Genomic DNA, 18456 nt, shown 5'->3' on the forward strand with positions numbered 1-18456 from the left:
TTGTTCTTTAAACATCTGATAGAATTCAGCAGTGAATCCATCGGGTCATGGACTTTTCTTTTTTGGGAGACTCTTGATTGCTGCTTCAATTTCTTTTTGTGTTATAGGTCTATTCAGGTGATTAATATCTGCTTGGTTCAGTTTTGGGTGGTTGTAAGTTTCTAGAAATTTGTCCATTTCTTCAAGATTTTCAAATTTATTAGATTATAAGTTCCCAAAGTAGTCTCTGATGATTTCCTGGATTTCTGTGGTGTTTGTTGTTATCTCCCCTTTTGTGCTTCTGATTTTACTGATTTGGGTTTTTTCTGCTCTCATTTTAGTTAGGTTTGCCAGGGGTCTGTCAATCTTATTTATTTTTTCAAAGAACCAGCTTTTTGTTTCATTGATTCTTTGCATGGTGTTTTTGGTTTCTATTTCATTGATTACAGCCCTTATTTTAATTATTTCTTTCCTTCTGCTTGTTTTGGGATTTGCTTGTTCTTGTTTTTCTAGGAGTTTGAACTGTAGTATTAGGTCATTGGTTTGAGATCTTTCTGTCCTTTTAATATATGCCCTCATGGCTATAAACTTTCCTCTTAGGACTGCCTTTCTGTGTCCCATAGGTTCTGGTAGGTCGTGTTTTCATTTTCTTTAACTTCCAGGAACATTTTAATTTCCTCTTTTATTTTATTGTTGACCCATTCGTCATTGAGCAATGTGTTGTTCAGCTTCCAATTGTTTACATGTTTTTTACTGCTGTGTTTGTTGTTGATTTCTAGTTTTAATGCATTATGGTCAGATAGAATGCATGGGATTATTTCTATTTTCTTATATTTGCTGAGGCTTGCTTTGTGCCTTAAGATATGATCAGTTTTGCAGAAAGTTCCATGGGCTGCTGAGAAGAATGTATATTTTGCCTTTGTTGGATGAAATATTCTGTAGACATCAGTTAGGTCCATTTGATCCATGGTGTGGTTTAGTTCCAGAATTTCTTTATTGATTTTTTGTTTGGATGACCTATCTATTGGTGATAGGGGAGTATTAAGGTCTCCCACTATCACTGTGTTGGAGTCTATATATGTTTTTAGGTCCTTCAGAGTATGTTTGATGAAATTGGGTGCATTGATGTTGGGTGCATATAGGCTGATAATTGTTATTTCTTTTTGGTGTATTTTCCCTTTTATTAGTGTGGAGTGTACTTCTTGATCTCATTTGATCAATGTAGATTTGAAGTCTACTTTGTCCAAGATAAGTATGGCTACTCCTGCCTGTTTTTGGGGTCCATTGGCTCAGTAAATCTTCTTCCAGCCTTTCACTCTCAGCCAGTGCTTAATTTTGTCAATGAGGTAGGTCTCTAGTAGGCAGCAGATTGTTGGATCTTCCTTTTTAATCCAGTTTGCTAGTCAGGTCCTTTTAATGGGTGAATTTAGTCCATTAACGTTCAGTGTTATTATTGATAAGTACATGGTGATCCCTGTTATGTAGTTGTCTTTGTTGATGAAGAGTCTGATTATGTGTAGCTGAAACAATGTTACTCTTTACTTTCTTGCCTTTTCTTCTCCTGTGGTTTGATATTGCCTGCCCTTTCATGGTTTTGTTTGCTTTCATTATCTGTGTTCAGAATTCCTTGGAGAATCTTTTGTAGTGGTGGCTTGGTGATCGTATATTGTTTCAATTTCTGCTTATCATGGAAGACTTTTATTGTTCCATGTATTTTGAATGATAGTTTTGCTGGGTAAATTATCCTAGAATTGAAGTTATATTCATTCAGTGATTGGAAGACCTCACTCCATGCTCTTCTTGCTTTTAATGTTTCTATTGAGAAATCTGCTGTGATTTTGATGGGTTTACCTTTGTATGTTATTTGGTTTTTCTCTCTTACAGCCTTCAATATTATTTCTCTAGTCTCTGTATTTGTCATTTTAATGATGATATGTCATGGGGTAGCTCTATTTTGGTCTGGTCTGTTCAGTGTTGTGGAAGCTACTTGTACCTGAATGGGCATAGTTTTCTATAGATTTGGAAAATTTTCTGTTATTTTGTTGAATATATTATGCATTACTTTTTGCTTGTACATATTCTCCTTCTTCAATGCCCATGATTCTCAGGTTTGGTCTTTTGATGGAGTCAGTGAGTTCCTACATTTTCTTTTCACAGGTCTTGAGTTGTTTAATTAATAGTTCTTTAGTTTTTCCTTTAATTGCCATTTCATCTTCAAGTTCTGTGATTCTGTCTTCTGTTTGTTCTATTCTGCTGTAATGGTCTTCCATTTTGTTTTGTATTTCTGTTTCATTCCTTTTTTGAGGTTTTCCATATCATGGGTTACTTCCTCTTTAATATTGTCAATTTTTGCCCTTAATTCATTTATCTCTCTGCTTATGGTGATCTTTGTTTTAGTTTGGTGTTTCTTTAGGGCTTCTATGATTTCATTTATTTGTTTCTGTGTTTTCTGATAGTCTTGAGTTTTGTTGTCTTGGAATTTCTTGAGTGCCTCCTGTACATTTTGGTTTACATGTTTAGTAGCATCTCTATGAAATTCTTATTAATTACTTGTAGAATTTCTTCTTTCAAAGTGGTCTTGTGTTCTTCATTGGGTTCCTTGGTATAGTTTATCTTTGTTTTGTTGGAGTCTGGGTCTGGGTATCCATTTTCTTCATTTTGCTCTAAATCCTGTACTACTTTATTTTTGGAGGAAGAATGGTTTTCATCTCTTTTTCTTCTTCCCATATTTCCACTAAGTACCATTTCTGTCCCTGGACTATGTGTAATTTGGTATTAATGGGTTACAATATTAATAATAACAGAATCGTTACAGAAGGTTAAAAAAGAGAAAGAGAAGGGAAGATGAAAGGAAGCTAGAAGGGAGAAAAAAAGGAAAGAAATAAAGGAAATAGAGACTGGAGAGATGGTGGGTGATCAAACAGCAAACTAGGCTGGCAAGCCCTTAAAGAAGGGAGAAAAAAAATCACCAGTTCTGGAATCACAGGATTGCAGGCTTAGTTGTTTTTAGTTGTTTAGTGTCCAGTCCAGTCTGTGTGTGTCTCTTAGGCATGCTTGGAGCCCTTTAGTGGCAGCTGAGCAGGAGCCTGGTGGAGCGGTTATCTGGGAAGCCTGTAGAGCTGGGGCCAGCTCTGCACAGGGAGCCAGGTTCCTAGCAGGCTGGTGAGTGCAGCTGTCTCACACCAGGGTGGTACCTGTCCCAGCAGGGTGGGGCTCCAGTTGTTCCACATGGAGCTGGAGCCAGGCAGGGCCTGATGGATGGGGTGGGTTCTGGTCGTCCTGCGTGTGACTGGGGCTCACCAGGGCCTGAAGGGCAGTGGGCTTGGGGGGAGGGGCAGGTATCCTGGCGAGCTGTGAGACTGGCTCCAGGCTGGGATCTGGCGCAGACTGGTGGCCGGGATCCCGATGGTCATGGGTCCAGCAGCACAGCCAAGGGGCAGGTATTCTGGCATGGTGTGGGTGGCGTGGCTGAGGGATGGGTATCCCACTGTGTGGATCTGGAACAGAGCTGTGGCCTGGTGCAGGCTGAGGGGAGGTGAGCCTGGCATATTGGGGCAGTGACTCTGCAGACCTACGTGGCGGGGATTTGGCAGGCCGGCTGTTCTTATATTAGATCATGGTGTGGTGAAGCCTTCCGTGATCTAAGTCTTTAGAGTGTCATGTTTTTGGCTGTCCCTGGAGCTTTACCTCAGTCAGGCCTATCATTTTAGTCAGGTTTGCCAGGGGTCTATCGATCTTGTTTATTTTTTCAAAGAACCAACTTTTTGTTTCATTAATTCTTTGTATGGTTTTTTTGTTTTTAGTTCATTGATTTCAGCTCCTATTTTTATTATCTCTCTCCTTCTATTTGTTTTGGGATTTGCTTGTTCTTGTTTTTCTAGGAGTTTGAGATGTATCATTAGGCCACTGATTTGAGATCTTTCAGTCTTTTTAGTGTATGCACTCATGGCTATAAACTTTCCTCTCAGGACTGCCTTTGCTGTGTCCCATAGGTTCCGGTAGGTTGTGTTTTGATTTTCATTGACTTCCAAGAACTTTTTAATTTCCTCTTTTATTTCATCAGTGACCCATTGTTCATTAAGCAATGAGTTTTTATTCAGTTTCCAGCTGTTTGCATGTTTTTTGTCTTTACTTTTGTTGTTGAGTTCTACTTTTACTGCATTGTGATCAGATAGAATGCATGGTATAATTTCTATTTTCTTGTATTTGCTGAGACTTGCTTTGTGCCCTAGGATATGATCTATTTTGGAGAAGGTTCCATGGGCTGCTGAGATGAATGTATATTGTGTAGAAGTTGGATGAAATGTTCTGTGACATCAACTAGGTCCATTTGATCTATGGCACATTTTAGATCTTGGATTTATTTATTGATTTTTTGTTTGGATAACCTATCTATTGGTGATAGTGGGATGTTAAAGTCTCCCACGACTACTGTGTTGGAGTTATTATATGCTTTTAGGTCTTTCAGGGTATGTTTGATGAAATTGGGTGCATTGACATTGGGTGCATAAAGGTTGATAACTGTTACTTCCTTTTGGTCTATTTCCTTTTTTATTAGTATGGAATGCCCTTCTTTATCTTCTTTGATCAATGTAGGTTTGAAGTCTACTTTGTCAGAGAGAAGTATTGCTACTCCTGCCTGTTTTCAGGGGCCATTGGCTTGGTAAATCCTCTTCCAACCTTTCATCCTAAGCCTATGCTTATTTCTGTTGGTGAGATGGGTCTCCTGTAAGCAACAAATTGTTGGATCCTCCTTTTTAATCCAGTTCATCAAACAGTGCCCTTTGATGGGGGAATTAAGTCCATTAATATTACGTGTTAGTACTGATAGGTATGTGGTGATTCCTGTCATTTAGTTGTCTTGGTTGGTTGAGGGTTTGATTGTGTGTAACTAAATAGATGTTACTTTCTACTTTCTTTTCCTGTAGTTTGGTGCTGCCTGCCCCTTCATGGTTATATTGGGTTTCACTTTCTGTGTGCAGAATCCCTTGAAGAATCTTTTGCAGTGGTGGCTTTGTGGTCATATATTGTTTTAGTTTCTGCTTATTATGGAAGACTTTTATTGCTCTATCTATTTTGAATGATAGTTTTTGCTGGGTAGAGTATCCTAGGGTTGAAGTTATTTTCCTTCAGTGCCTGGAAGACCTCACTCCAAGGTCTTACTGCTTTTAATGTTTCTGTTGAGATGTCTGCTGTGATTTTGATGGTTTTACCTTTGTATGTTATTTGTTTTTTCTCTCTTACAGCCTTCAATATTCTTTTTCTAGTCTCTGTACTTTTTGTTTTAATGATGATATGTCGTGGGGTAGTTCTATTTTGGTCAGGGCTGTTTGGTGTTCTGGAGGCTTCCTGTACTTGTATGGGCATAATTTTCTCTAGATTTGGGAAATTATCTGTTATTATTTTGCTTGCACCACCTTCTTCAATGCCCATGATTCTCAGGTTTGGTCTTTTGATGTAGTCAGTAAGTTCTTGCATTTTCTTTTCACAGGTCTTGAGGTGTTTAACTACTATTTCTTCGGTTTTTCCTTTAATTACCATTTCATCTTTGAGTTCTGAGATTCTGTCTTCTGCTTGTTCTAGTCTTCTGGATTGGCCTTCCATGTTGTTTTGCATTTCTGTTTCGTTCTTTTTTCTGAGGTTTTCCATATCCTGAGTCACTTCCTCTTTAATATTGTCTGTTTTCATCCTGAGTTCATTTATCTCTTTATTTATCAAGTTCTTTGTTTCACTTTGGTGTTTATTCAATGCTTCAATAGTTTCTTTTATTTGTTCTTGTGCTTTCTTAAAATCTCTCTTTTTGTTGTCTTGGAATTTTTTGAGTGTGTCTTGCACATTTTGGTTGACCATATCCAGTATCATCTCTATAAAATTCACATTGGTTATGTGCAGGATTTCTTCTTTCAGGTTGTTCTTATGGGCTTCATTGGCTTCGTTGGCATAGTTTATCTGAATCTGGTATTGAATTATGTTTTTGAGGAGAGTGGTTTATATTCCTTCTTCTCTTCTCATCACTCCACTTCCTCCAGTTGCTGTGCAACTATTTTCTTGACATGCTAGTTGGTGGTTTTAATTGCCTGTTTTCTTTCCCCTGATTTAATTTTTGTATTGTGACTGACTTAGTTGTTAACTAGGTTGATGTGCTCTTTCTGTCCCTGGCCTGGAAATGTAAATTTGCAATAACAAATTCACACATTCAATGCCAGTCCAGTTGTTTACATATTTTATAGAAAATCACTTGATGATAATATCTATGAACACTGGGTTTTGGAGGGAGTAATAGTTATTGGGCTAGAGATAGAAAGTTGGGCAATTGGTAAAAGTGGCACTAAAAGGGAGGGTTAAAAAAGTGGGGGGAGAGTATGGGGGATCCTGGGTTTTGTGGCCCTTATGTGCGTTAGGGTGTATTTCCACTGTTATAGTGGAGGGTGCTTGTGTCAGGGGCCTGGGGGTGTGTACAGTTGGTACAGTAGGCTAGTCAGCAAGTGGTGAGTGTGTAGGACGGAGGGGTAGTGTATTGACAGGTTGGGGAAGTATAGGAGGGGGGCAAAAGTGGGGGAGAATAGATGAGAAAGGGGCAGAGAGGGTAGTTGAGAGTGAGAACAATGGGTTGTAGCACAAGAAAAGTTGGAAAAGTGAAGGGAGAAAGAATAGGGATAAGAAAATAGTGATGGTAAAGTTAATAATACAAAAAAAAAAAAGACAGAACAGTGGGTATAGCAACAACAAAAATTTCAGTTGGCTTGGTAAAAATTCTGGAGTTTTTCCTTTGGTATCCAATCTGGTATTGGCACTTGGTGTTCTGTGCTTTGTGGGGAAGGGTGCTGCTCCTCTTGCTGGATAGCTTGGGGTGGAGATGGCTGGAGGTTTTTTCCCCCCACTTTCCTTGGTCTTGTGGCTCTTCCATTATAAGCAGGAGCTCTGATGTGGTCTCACCAGGTGACTGGCTTGTGAGTAGTATTTTGTTCCTTCTGTCCACAGGGCAGGTTGCAATTGGGGCCTGAGGTAACTCTCTGCCAATTTGTGCAAAGTGTTCAGAGTGGTTGTTGTTTATACCAAGCAACAGTTGCATTACTCTACAGCTGTAACTGTCTCTGGTCTGCTCCTCTCCCAGCAAGGTGGGGCAATTCAGTTTTAAGTACTGCCCTCATTCTCACAAAACTAGCTCAGACAGCCAGTACCAGTCCAGCTTTGAGAGGTTGGCTTATCATCCCACCCCCGTTCTCAGAATTTTGCCTCACCTCACTTCTGCTCAGTGCTAGTTCTGCTGCTCTGGGAGGTTGGCTTATTGCTCCACCCCTGCTCTCATTCAGTGAGAGTTTGGCTCCTTGCTCCACCCACTCAACTCTACCCCCACTGTCTGTGTTAGATTGCAATTTGCTGTTTATGCTTTTCAGTTTTGTTTGGAGAGGGAGATTCACTCTTCCCAGGGGCTGTGCTGGATTATGTTCTCAGCAGGGCGGGAGAGGGGTGTAAGAGAATCACATGTAGTACCTGTTTCTCACCTGTTTGTTCTGCAGGTTTACACAAATACCTGTTAAACCAGCTGGCAGGGAGAAATAGTGTGTCGCTTTTCTCCTGGTGGCAGGGCACAGGGAGGCTTTCCATGGTTTAGGGGTCCAGGATGTCAGGGAGTTTAATTCTGATCAATGCTCTGTCTTCCGCTTTTTGAGAGAAGAAAAAGAAAATAAAAAGGAGAAACTTCCAGGGGGCTTTTTTTTCCCAGGGCAATCACGCCCTGTTGGCTGTACCACACTGGGATCTCCCAGGCTATTAGGTGCAATTAAAAGCAATTTTAAGGGTAAGTTCTTGAATTTTATGTGCACCTAATGTGATGGCAGTTATTATTTTGGCTAGGGGCAATCAGAATTACCCAATTGTAGCTCCCATGTCTCAAGGTGGTTTCTGAAGCCACAGAGCTCTGAAATTCTGATTCCTTACCATAACCACCATCTTAACTGTACCTTCTGAATGGAAGAAGATCTGCTATGAAATTGCTTACACCTTCCATAGCATTTGACACTTTTAAAGTTATTAGTAGTTGACATACCTGGGTTATAATAGAGGACCAAACTCATTATAATTAATAAAATCCTTCCCAGAACAATTTAATTTTTCCCTAGTTATTCTTTTGCTTATGAGTAGAATCCATTACTTCAATAGTTGAATTTCTTTTCTTTCTGAATTACATGTAGTGAGTAATATGGATAGGAATTTAACACCAAAATAGTAAGGCCTTTACATTCTGAAGGAGCATTGAAATGCTAGAAGAATAGAAGAACTGGTAAATATTTTTATGCTACTTTTAAAATGTCAAGGACATTAAATTGGATGTAATATGGAAAATTAAACCCTGAGATGTTCAATAAATGGAACCAATCTACATATATAAGAGCAAATCATGGAAAATCAAGGAGAATGTGTGTGACTACAAAAATATGCTGTGAGTTTAGTTTGCTACTTATCTGATACATTGAGCTGGCCATAAGATAAAGGATAAAAAGGGAGATTAGGGAGGTCAGGAGGCTATTAATCCAGTGTTTTTAGGGAAATCCCATAGCAGGACTATGACTCATAAATCCTCTTCATGTTTTAGTAGAAAACAGGGCATGTTGTGATATCCTATGATAGTTCTTCAGCAGACATAAAAATTACTGGCCTAAATAAGAGAAGTCATCCCCAAATCTGTATTATGCAGTTGGAAGTTTAGTAGATGGATCAAATAAAAAAAATAATGTATACTTTTCTTCACTTTGTGGTCTACATACAGAGAGGGCAAGAGCAGTGCCTGGGTCTACCTGGATTAGTCTGGAGCCTGAGTTCATGGAAGCTGGCCTTGTGCTAGGCTGGGTGTGGAGCTTGAATCCTCAAGGGTAGGTTTGGGTCCTGAGATCATGGTTCTGGCCCAGAGCCTGGTGGTTTGTAGGAGTTGTCCTGGAGGATCAGTCTGCAGGGACAAGTATAGCACCAGGGGTCTCTGGATGTTAGAGCCTGGGAATTGCCTGTTGTTGGAGCATATGCCTGTGAGGGAGTCCAGTCTGGAACCCAGAATTGTGGGTGATAATCTGAAGCCATGAGACATGGGGACTTACCTGGGTTGTAAGGCCATGAGTGCCAGCCTACAACTTTGGTCCACAGGGGTAGTCTATGGGGTCTATGGGAGTCAACCCAGTTCTGGAGTTTACTGTAACGGGCCTAGACCCTGGAACTTCTAAAAGAGGCCTGGATCCTGGGATTGCTATACCATAGGGCTATAGTAGCCATCCTGGAGGATGGGGCTGCAGCTTTAGGGATTGGCCTGATATTAGTTAGGCCTAGCTTACATGTCCATGGGTGCCAGCCTGGTACCTGAGGCCATGGGTACTAGTCTGTTGCTGGGGTAAATCTGAAACCTAAGGCCATGTAGACAAACCTGGCTCTGGGCTGGTCTGAAACTTAATGTTGACCTGAAGATTGAGGCTGCAGTATCTGGCCTGACACTGAGAAGGCCTAGGTCTATATCTGCAGAGGTTGTCCTAAAGGTTGGGTCCTTGGATACCAGCCTGACAATTGTGGCTCATGGGCTAGCCTAATCTGGGTTAGATCTGAAGCTGTGTTGTTACACTGATGTTGGAACAGGCCTGCCGCCTGGGACTTCTGTGATCTTCCTTGTGGTAAGGGGGCTTGCATCTCAAGTCTACTGGAGAGGCCTGGATTCTGAAACTATGGAATCTGGCCTTGGGCTGGAGTGGGCTGGAAACTTAGTCCATGGTTACTGCCCTAAAGTCTGGGACAGTAGTCACCTTGCCAGCTTTGAGTTTTACTGGAAGAGGCCCGGGGTTGTGGCTTGAAATAAAGACCAGTGCTCTTTTTCTCCTTCCCCTTATGTGGAAGGCATCTCTCTCCACACTGTGATGTCTGGGATTGCGGGGGGGGGGGGGGGGTTTATGTGGGGCAATGTAAAACATCCCTTCCCATCTTCTTCAATGATTCTTTTCTTATTTCTATGCTGTATTTGAATGCTATAATCTCTCACCTTATTCTTGGGAACATATTTTATGTGCAGATAATTATTCAGGTTGATGTTTTTAAGGGAGGAAAAGGACTAAAAAGACCTATTCTGCTATCTTGCTGTCATCTTGACTTTCTATTGAATTTTGAATGTTAAAACAACCTGTGTCTTTGGCATTATTTTTTCTTTATTTATTAGTGTGATCTTATATAGTGCTGGGTTTAATTTGTTAGTATTTTATTAGGCATTTTTACATTAATCTTCATGAGAGATGGTCTTCAGTATTTTGTTTTCTTGTAATACTTTATTTGGGCTTGATACAAAGGAAGTCCTATATTGTTCTTTTATCTTTTTTATTTTACTGAGTTATATTATCACTTATGATGGATATGTTACTTTTCAGTCACCAGAAAAACATTGTCTAATGGTTATATTTTATTTATTTATTTATTTACAGTAATTGGGCTTAAACTCAGGGTATACACTTTGAATCACTCCATCAGTCCCTTTTAGTGAAGGATTTTTTCAAGATAGGGTCTCATGAACTATTTACCCCAGCTGGCTTCAAACTGCGATTCTCTTAACCTCTGCTCCCTGAGTAGCTAGGATTACAGGTGTGAGCCACCAGGGCCTGAATAACGATTATATTTTAATCACTGACTTTAGATACTTAGTTTCTATAGGCAAGAGTTACTATAATATAGTGTAGATTTGATTCAAAAAGAAATTCTCTTCTCTTCACCAACAGAACCCTTCATCAGAGCTCAAGGCTTGAATAACCTGCATAAACTTAGGAACAGATCCAACAGGGCTTTATTCTCTGGAAATCGCAATTCAAATGTAGAACATAATGATGCTGAAGCCCTCTGTGTTCCGCCCTATGTATCTCAGTGAACAAATCAGCCAGCTTCAAATAGCTCACTACTGAATTAAAGAAAATGTATCTGGGATTTTTGGGAAAAGATATCCTTTAACAAAGGAAATTTTATTTTAATTTTTATAACATGTATATTATAAATGCAAAATATAGTATTCCTAGGTAAACAGGAGAATTAATAAGAAAATTTTATAAAAGAAAGAAACATAATCCACAAATCAGATACAAACTAATTAATATGCTTAGATATCATCATTGAAACAATTGCTTAAATGGAACTCTCTACTTTGATGGTGTCATTGTTAAAGCCAGTTGATTGACTTGGCGGGCAATTTATTACTTCATCTTCCAGACTTAAATTAACGTTGGTTGGGTTCTTCTTTTTTGCAACCTTGAAAGAGAGATAAGAAAGACACAATGAGATTCCAACAATTGAGATAACACTTTGTTTATATTTCTTCTGTTAGCCATCCTTGCCTGCTCCTCTCAAGGACCACATCAGTCCTTCTCCCTCTCAAAGGCTGTTCATTTTTCTCTCTTTCATTTCCTTTATTGTATTATTTTATTTTTAATCATCCCTACACATAATATGGTCTGAAAAGAGTTATTTCTTCATGTCCAGAATGGAATTATTTGAACTGGTCAGGAGGTTCCAAGGATGGTGAGGGAGAATTGTAAGCAAAAAGAAAGGACTCTATGATCCAGTGTAATACACTGATTGGAGCAGAAAAGTGAAAGGAGGCAACATAAAGTATTGCTTTTGCTCAGTGCTATCACTCTGGTTTAACATATAGCTATAAACACATGGATTCTGCCATGAAGGAATCTAAGAAGTAAAATCTAATGTGCTTACATGTCTCTGAATCAGAATATAACAGTATTTCTGTTTGTAGTATTTATATTTAAGTTTAGCTTTGATTTTTTTTTTAATCATGAATTCCATGGTAGTCCTTTGTGTGAGTTGCATAGGAATGTGTTTCTTCTGGTATGAGACAATGTGATATCATGTAGAGTAAACCAAGTTTTTGTCTTGTGGTCTGGGACATGCATTTCACTAAAGGGTGACATCTTTTGCTCTAAGATGCAGTCATTTCAAGACACTGAAATTTCCTTGGGCATTTGTGTCTGATATGAGCTATGTTGACCCTCTTCCTTCACTTTTTTTGATGCCTATTACACACATTTTTCATTTTACCTTTGACCTCTCTGTTTGCACTTTTTCATTCTTATTCATAGTATCCATTACTATGAATACTACTCTTAAATATATCTCAGTCTTTTCCATGACTCCACCTCATGGTCTGATCTTCTCATTCATCTTTCCCAAGAATCTCCACTCTGGAGACAGAAAGCCTAGGATGGATTTTAGTCCTATGGTTATTGACTATATTACTTATAGTTTCTGAGCACTAGAATCTGTAACTATGAAATGGAAATAATTATTGTTGTTCCATCACTGTTTCAAATACTAGCACATGAAGAATATTCAGTAAATGTTTTCTATCACTATAAATAAATGCTATATAATATTATTTGTTTTAGGTAGTATCATCCAAACCTATGACTTTATCATGCATCTTTAAACTTAAGAATGCTGTATCCTCATACAAAATTAGTTTTCATTCCTGATTGGTAAAACCAGAGCTATTTATCTCCATATAGATGGATAGACATTTCTTGGTATCCTATAGCCTGACTATGTTTTTATTCCCTAGATCATGTTCTTCTCCTGCATTCTCAATGTTTGTGAAGAGCAGCATCATTTATTTCATGAAAATTTATTTCATTGTTTTTATTTCTGAATCATCCTTGAATGTTCCTGAACCTTTTCTCTTTCTCACCACCATCATCAAATTAGTCACAAAGTCATAAAGCTAGATCCTTCTTTAAAAAATTTCCTCCATGAATGGCGGAGTAAACAATGTTGAAATACTTCACATCTGCACAGGTAGAGGGCATAGTAATATGTACTGACAGCTGTTGAATAATGAGGGGTGAGAGGGAAGGGGAAAGGGAGAATAACATAGGGGGTTGAACTAACCAAAGTAAAGCATATTCACAGCTGGAATATACTGAGAAACCACTTGGAACATTGGTTTTGGAATTAATAATGACAGACAGGAATGTAAAATGGGTACGGTATATGTGTGTGTGGGATAATTGTGGTAAAGAGAAGGGGAATAAAGAAGATGAATGAATATGGTTGATGAAACTCACATACATAAAGGAAATGGAACAATGAAAAAAATTTCCTTCATTAATCAATCAAAACCCCGTTTGTCTTTCCCCTTCTTAAATAGAATTCTGAAATGGTCTTGTGTGGTACCTTGCAAAACTAGCTGGCTGATTTTGTTTAAAGTCCTGATTGACAGTGTTAGCAGATTTGGATGGTGTAAATATTTCTCTCATTGTTAATTTCAGTTTCAAAGTTTTAATAAACAGCTCATAAAATTCATGAACATTTAACAAAAATACCTGGTGTATGAGAAGATACTGCCACATCACTGTTTCTAGTGTTCCTTATGTTTATTTTCAAGGTACGAACCAGAATGTTTTTGGCTAAACTGTCAAAATGATCAGGTGTTATGAATAAAATCTTTCAGCTTTTTCCATTTTCACAATGAATTGTCCATTTTTAAAATTTCTGGTAAAAAGCTGAGGTTATATGTTCTTTTTGTCCTTTGGTCTCTTCCCATAATCTTCCATATCTACTGAGTCTTAGGATTCTACAGAATTTATAGTTGTTTCACACGTTAGAGTATTTGCATACCTCATTTCTATTGCTTAGATCTCTTTCTGGATAAGAAAAATAGTACCTAGTATAGATAAATTTCTAATGATGTACTGGACAATGAGATAAATAATATATATGCATTCTCTCTCTTAACATCTGAACTAACTAACCCAAGGAAGTGGAGACTTCCATTATTTTAGAGGACAGATTGAAACATTTCCCCAATATCAGCCAAGTCACGAGCGCCAAAGCTGGGATTCAAATCAGATTTTTTTTGTTTAAATACCCGCACTCTTGAGCACTACTTGAATTTACTCCCCTGCCCCCATAATTTCTGAAAGTAATTTTTTATTTAGCCCAAGTATAACATCTTTTAAAATACAATATGAATACTATTTCCTTAATATCTTCTTAAAAATCTGCCACTTAGAAATGAGTGCAAGGCCATTGTTTGGATTTTTCTTCCTAAGAAGTACATGTTCCTCAATCCTAAACAATAATTTTTCTCTTTGGCAAGCTGATATTTCTCTGTCTAGGTCCCACCTTAATGAAACTGTGACTTCCAGATACCAGCTTCTGCTCCCTAGCAATTCTTCTTGTTTGGAAGCAGAAGAGTCGAAGTTTATCTCCTTCCTTACACTTGATATTGTGCCATTTTCCATTCCCCACCACATCTATTTTTCCTGTATTATCTTGTATTTCATAGATTGTGTTCTTCTTGTTCACTTTTTTCTGGAAAAATAAAATTAACATTCAGTTTCTGAAAACGTAGTAGCTGCCATATATTTGATAGAGACTTTTGTGACAAATCAATACCAAATTTAAGAAGTCAATTACAGGCACAGGCATGCATGTAGTTTTGGTAAGGTCTTCTCAGAGAATCTTATATTGTCCTAATTTTTCCCTTTCATGATCTAGGTGTTTTCTGCCTAATAATTGTAGGACAATGAATTTCTTCCTATTTTCTACTGCTTCCTCCTCAGCATCAGCTTTGATTCCTTGTAATGCACCTGGAAATCAAAGGAATCAGAATTCTCCAGTGGACTTCATGGGCTCCTCTGCTTATTCAGAAACAAATGGACATTTGTTGTGACTATTCAGTCACTCAATAGATTATAGGGAATCTATGGAAAAAGTAAGCTTCTATTAACTCACTAATTCTTATTTGAACCTTCTCTACTTACTTTATCTTTCCCAATTAACACATGTCCCCCAATTCACACTGGATATAGTTTTGTCCACTTAAACTATTAGTCATCAGTTTTACAATTGCATTTATAAGCACAGTCTCTTACAGAATGCATAATAAATTAATGGATATAAAAACTAAGGGTCTAGGGCTTGAGGTGTGGTCTACTAGAAGAAGGGTATATGGTGTTATAAAGCAATATGTCATATAAGTTGTTAGCTGAGTTCATAAAAAGTTATTAATTTTTTATTAATCAAATTCATCATTCTGATACCCTGAATGTGGGTACTGATGTATCAATGAAACTTCTGTATTTCTTTTCTTTTTGTAAATGGGACCATTATGTTACTTTGTCTTCCAAAGACAATGCTATACAATAATTCTCAGTTGTTCAATAATCTTTTCATGAATAATTAATAAATGAATAAAATACAGAAAACAGCACTTTCATGGTTAGACCTACTAGTTGAATGGATAATAGACTAATAGTATTGAATATTTTGAACTCAGGAAAACATAAGCCAATCTATTTATTACTTCAAAAATATGTCACAACCAATATTCAACCTTGTTAGGGCAATCTATTGTTTAGAAAAAAGAAATGGCAGTGACACTAAAAAAATATTAGCCTAAACCTGTTGATTTGTGCCCTATATTGTTCTTGCTCATTTTCGTTGAGGATAGGTGATAATAACTAGTAAATTGAGGTTTCTTGGTGAATCTTTTTGGAAGAACTTTCTTGGAGAATGTTGTAACATCATTTAGTCCTTTTTCTTATTGTGTGGGAAGGCTTCATCTCCTGTTTTTAGTTAAGATAGAGTCCTGGATTCCAATATTCAGTAAGTAGAATTGGACAGGATAAGACATTTAATTCCAGTTGTTGGTGGAGAAAAGGGAAAAAAAGGGGTTACCTTGTGTAACATGAACAACCCATACACCATTGTTCCAGATGCTCCCTTGTAAAGATGATCAATCTTGGGAGTTTCATTTGCTCTTTTGATGACACCATTAGGGACCTCAATCTTTTTGTGACCAGCTTCAAACACAAGTGATGCTTCATTTATCTCCAGGATTCCTTTGTTCTCAAAGCAATTAGTGATCTCAATGATCTTGTTTTTTGTAAACATCTCTTTCAGGTCGACATTGAAAACCTTCACTTGGAAAAACTGGCTTTCAGTAGCCACCGTAGCATGAAACATTTTGCTTTTCACCCCTTCAGAAGACTCAAATTCAAATGGTTCTGTTGCTTTCAGAACCATCACTACCAATGGGCCCTTCATGAGAACACTTCTTCTGGCAGTCGTCTGATTTTGGGCCTGGGTATTCTGATTCTGTGTTGAACAAAAACACAGGGAAATAAACAAACAAAGTTAGCAAGGAATACAAAATCACTCTCCCATGAGAGAAATCTTAATTACTACATGGGCCACAACAACTTTCATGGATATTTAGAGTTAGGACTAAGCTACAGAGGGATTTCTTGGTAGAAAGGAAAGGCTAATGAATTGGTATAGTTTAGTTACAGGTAACAGACCACACACAGAAGTTAGACTATCTGAACCAAGATAGAATAATCTCTCTGAATCAAAGCATGATCCTCAGCATGAATTACACAGAGCATGAGATGATGTGAGCATTTTATGAAATATTTGTGATAGATTATAATATAATAACAAACTGAAATATAACCTTTCCTCACTTAAATGACTAAAGAAAATAAAATAGTGAAAAAAATTTAATTGTGTTGGAAATGGTGAATCGTGGCCATCACAAACCACTCAAAGTATAAAAGTTTTCAGTTATTACTAGATTAGGGCCATTTTGAGGATCCAAGAATTATGGTCTGTCATAAGTGATCACAAAGACATGGGCTCAAAACTGACTATTTAAGTAGGCTCAGGAAGAATTACTCTGAGTTGTGTCCTTTAATGTAGATAGTTTTCCTCAAAAGAAGGGCTTTGGAAATCCAGGAACAGGTTGGTGTACCTCTGGTGTCTTTTCCCCACAGTGCTACGGGTTCACTGAGTTTTAGCAGAGTACTTTAATGGAGAGAAAATCATCTAATCTATGAGAGGAATTTTCTGAGACGGTGATGAACTATGAACTTCATAGGTATGAGCAGACAGAGACATGCTTATTGTCTCCACATACCAAACATGGTGCAAATGATCTGATCTGGTGTTCCCTAGACAGTAACCAACTGTGGGTGATTGGGTTTAACTTCTATCTAACTTTTTAGCAATGTAACAGTGCTAAAACACAACATAAGGAAACTTTTTCAAAAAGCAACATAGTAGCATTAACTCACATATAAGAAAAACATTAGCAACCTCAAGATTCAAATTGATAAGAAAGTTATAGAATATGCATAAGAGAAATTATTCAATAGCCCTGATGGATATAAAAAAGATCCCTAATGGAACCAATTGCAATTATATTCATTGTAGAGGCATTGAGGTTGGGAGAGTGGATTGTCAATCCATAGAGAATTATTTTTTTAAAACAATTTCATAGTTTTGGCATGCAAAATTATATAGCCATCAAGAGGTTAATTAAATGAGTATTTGTGTTTTTAATTATGGATTTAGAAAGATAGGTCTGATTTGTTAAATGATTTTAAAAAGCAATAAAACAGTAGTCATTGTAGGATACCATACTGAGAAAACTTATTTCATTACTATATATGATTATGAAGAAAAACACCTGAAAAATTTTACCTGATCGGTAAGATTTCAGGTAATTAAAATTAATTATGTTTTTGTTTTTCCTTGACTGGCCTGATGTAAGCATTTTCTCCAGTTCTTAATCAATCATGTATCAGATGTATGGAAAGTGAGAGAGAGAGAGAGAGAGAGAGAGAGAGAGAGAGAGAGAGAGAGCTGATAGTGTAAAGTGTTGTAATTGTCCTTCTGTGATCTATGAACTATAATTGCTCTCCTTTAATGAATATTTAGGAAAAAACTCCCTTCTCAAGAATAAGGATCATTAGATTTTTCATGTGATAGTAGACTGACACTGATGCCAAATATAAAAAATTGACAAGTTCAGTTCAAAAGTAGTACCATCTAATAAGAATGAGCATGGGATAGTAAGTTTTATGGCTTTTCCTCTGCCTGCATTTCCTCAAATTCATCAACTTCTCATCCTATTTACTCTTCAGGGCAAATCCTTGAATGTATCCCATAACCTTCATTTGTCCTTCACTAGCTCTGCTGATTTATATTTCAGTACTTCTAGTCACTCACAGGAAACTGGTTTATAGAGGTCTACAGGACCAACAGAGTAGTTGAAACTTACAACACACAGTAAACTGGGAAGATAAATATTTATTAGTTATAATTGTCATAACTGGTGAGAAAAAATGAGGTCCTATCTAAGTGAATACTTGGTCTGGAGGGGATTTCAAGAAGGATCTCCTGAAGACAGGATATCAATATTGGGATTCAGAGGGTGAAGTTGTGGAAATATAAGGACTGGAGGAAATATATGGTTGTGAAAACTCTTCAAGAAGAAAGTAACATGATGTGTGCACATTGAAGAAATTTCACAGATTAGTGTCTAATTTGTGAATTTATTGCTGTTTATATCCACGTGAACAAAAAACTTCCTGCTGTCAGAAATAATGTCACATTAATGAAGAATCCCTATGGAAGCTGAAGGTTAAGATGGAGTGAATCTCCTTTTTC

At 37.6% G+C, this 18456-nt stretch overlaps 1 protein-coding gene and 1 pseudogene across 2 annotated transcripts in view; one reads left to right on the plus strand and one right to left on the minus strand.

Moving 5' to 3' along the window:
• The window catches only part of Mnda (myeloid cell nuclear differentiation antigen), a 54742-nt gene that overhangs the window by 27955 nt on the left and 8331 nt on the right, over nt 1-18456 (minus strand). Inside the window, exons 5-7 of one of the 2 annotated variants that reach the window (XM_020181859.2) lie at nt 15682-16101; nt 14125-14313; nt 10386-11238 (exon numbers count right to left, since the gene is read on the minus strand). In XM_020181859.2, coding sequence (XP_020037448.2) covers nt 11116-11238; nt 14125-14313; nt 15682-16101 — 732 coding nt within the window. In that variant the 3' untranslated portion in view covers nt 10386-11115. Of the gene's footprint in view, nt 1-10385; nt 11239-14124; nt 14314-15681; nt 16102-18456 lie in introns of those variants that run through there. The other variant, XM_020181860.2, reaches the window with a different exon arrangement.
• The window catches only part of LOC109697955 (olfactory receptor 10C1-like), a 56436-nt pseudogene that overhangs the window by 9573 nt on the left and 28407 nt on the right, over nt 1-18456 (plus strand).

The sequence above is a fragment of the Castor canadensis genome, chromosome 11 (assembly GCF_047511655.1).
Source record: "Castor canadensis chromosome 11, mCasCan1.hap1v2, whole genome shotgun sequence".
NCBI lineage: Eukaryota > Metazoa > Chordata > Mammalia > Rodentia > Castoridae > Castor > Castor canadensis.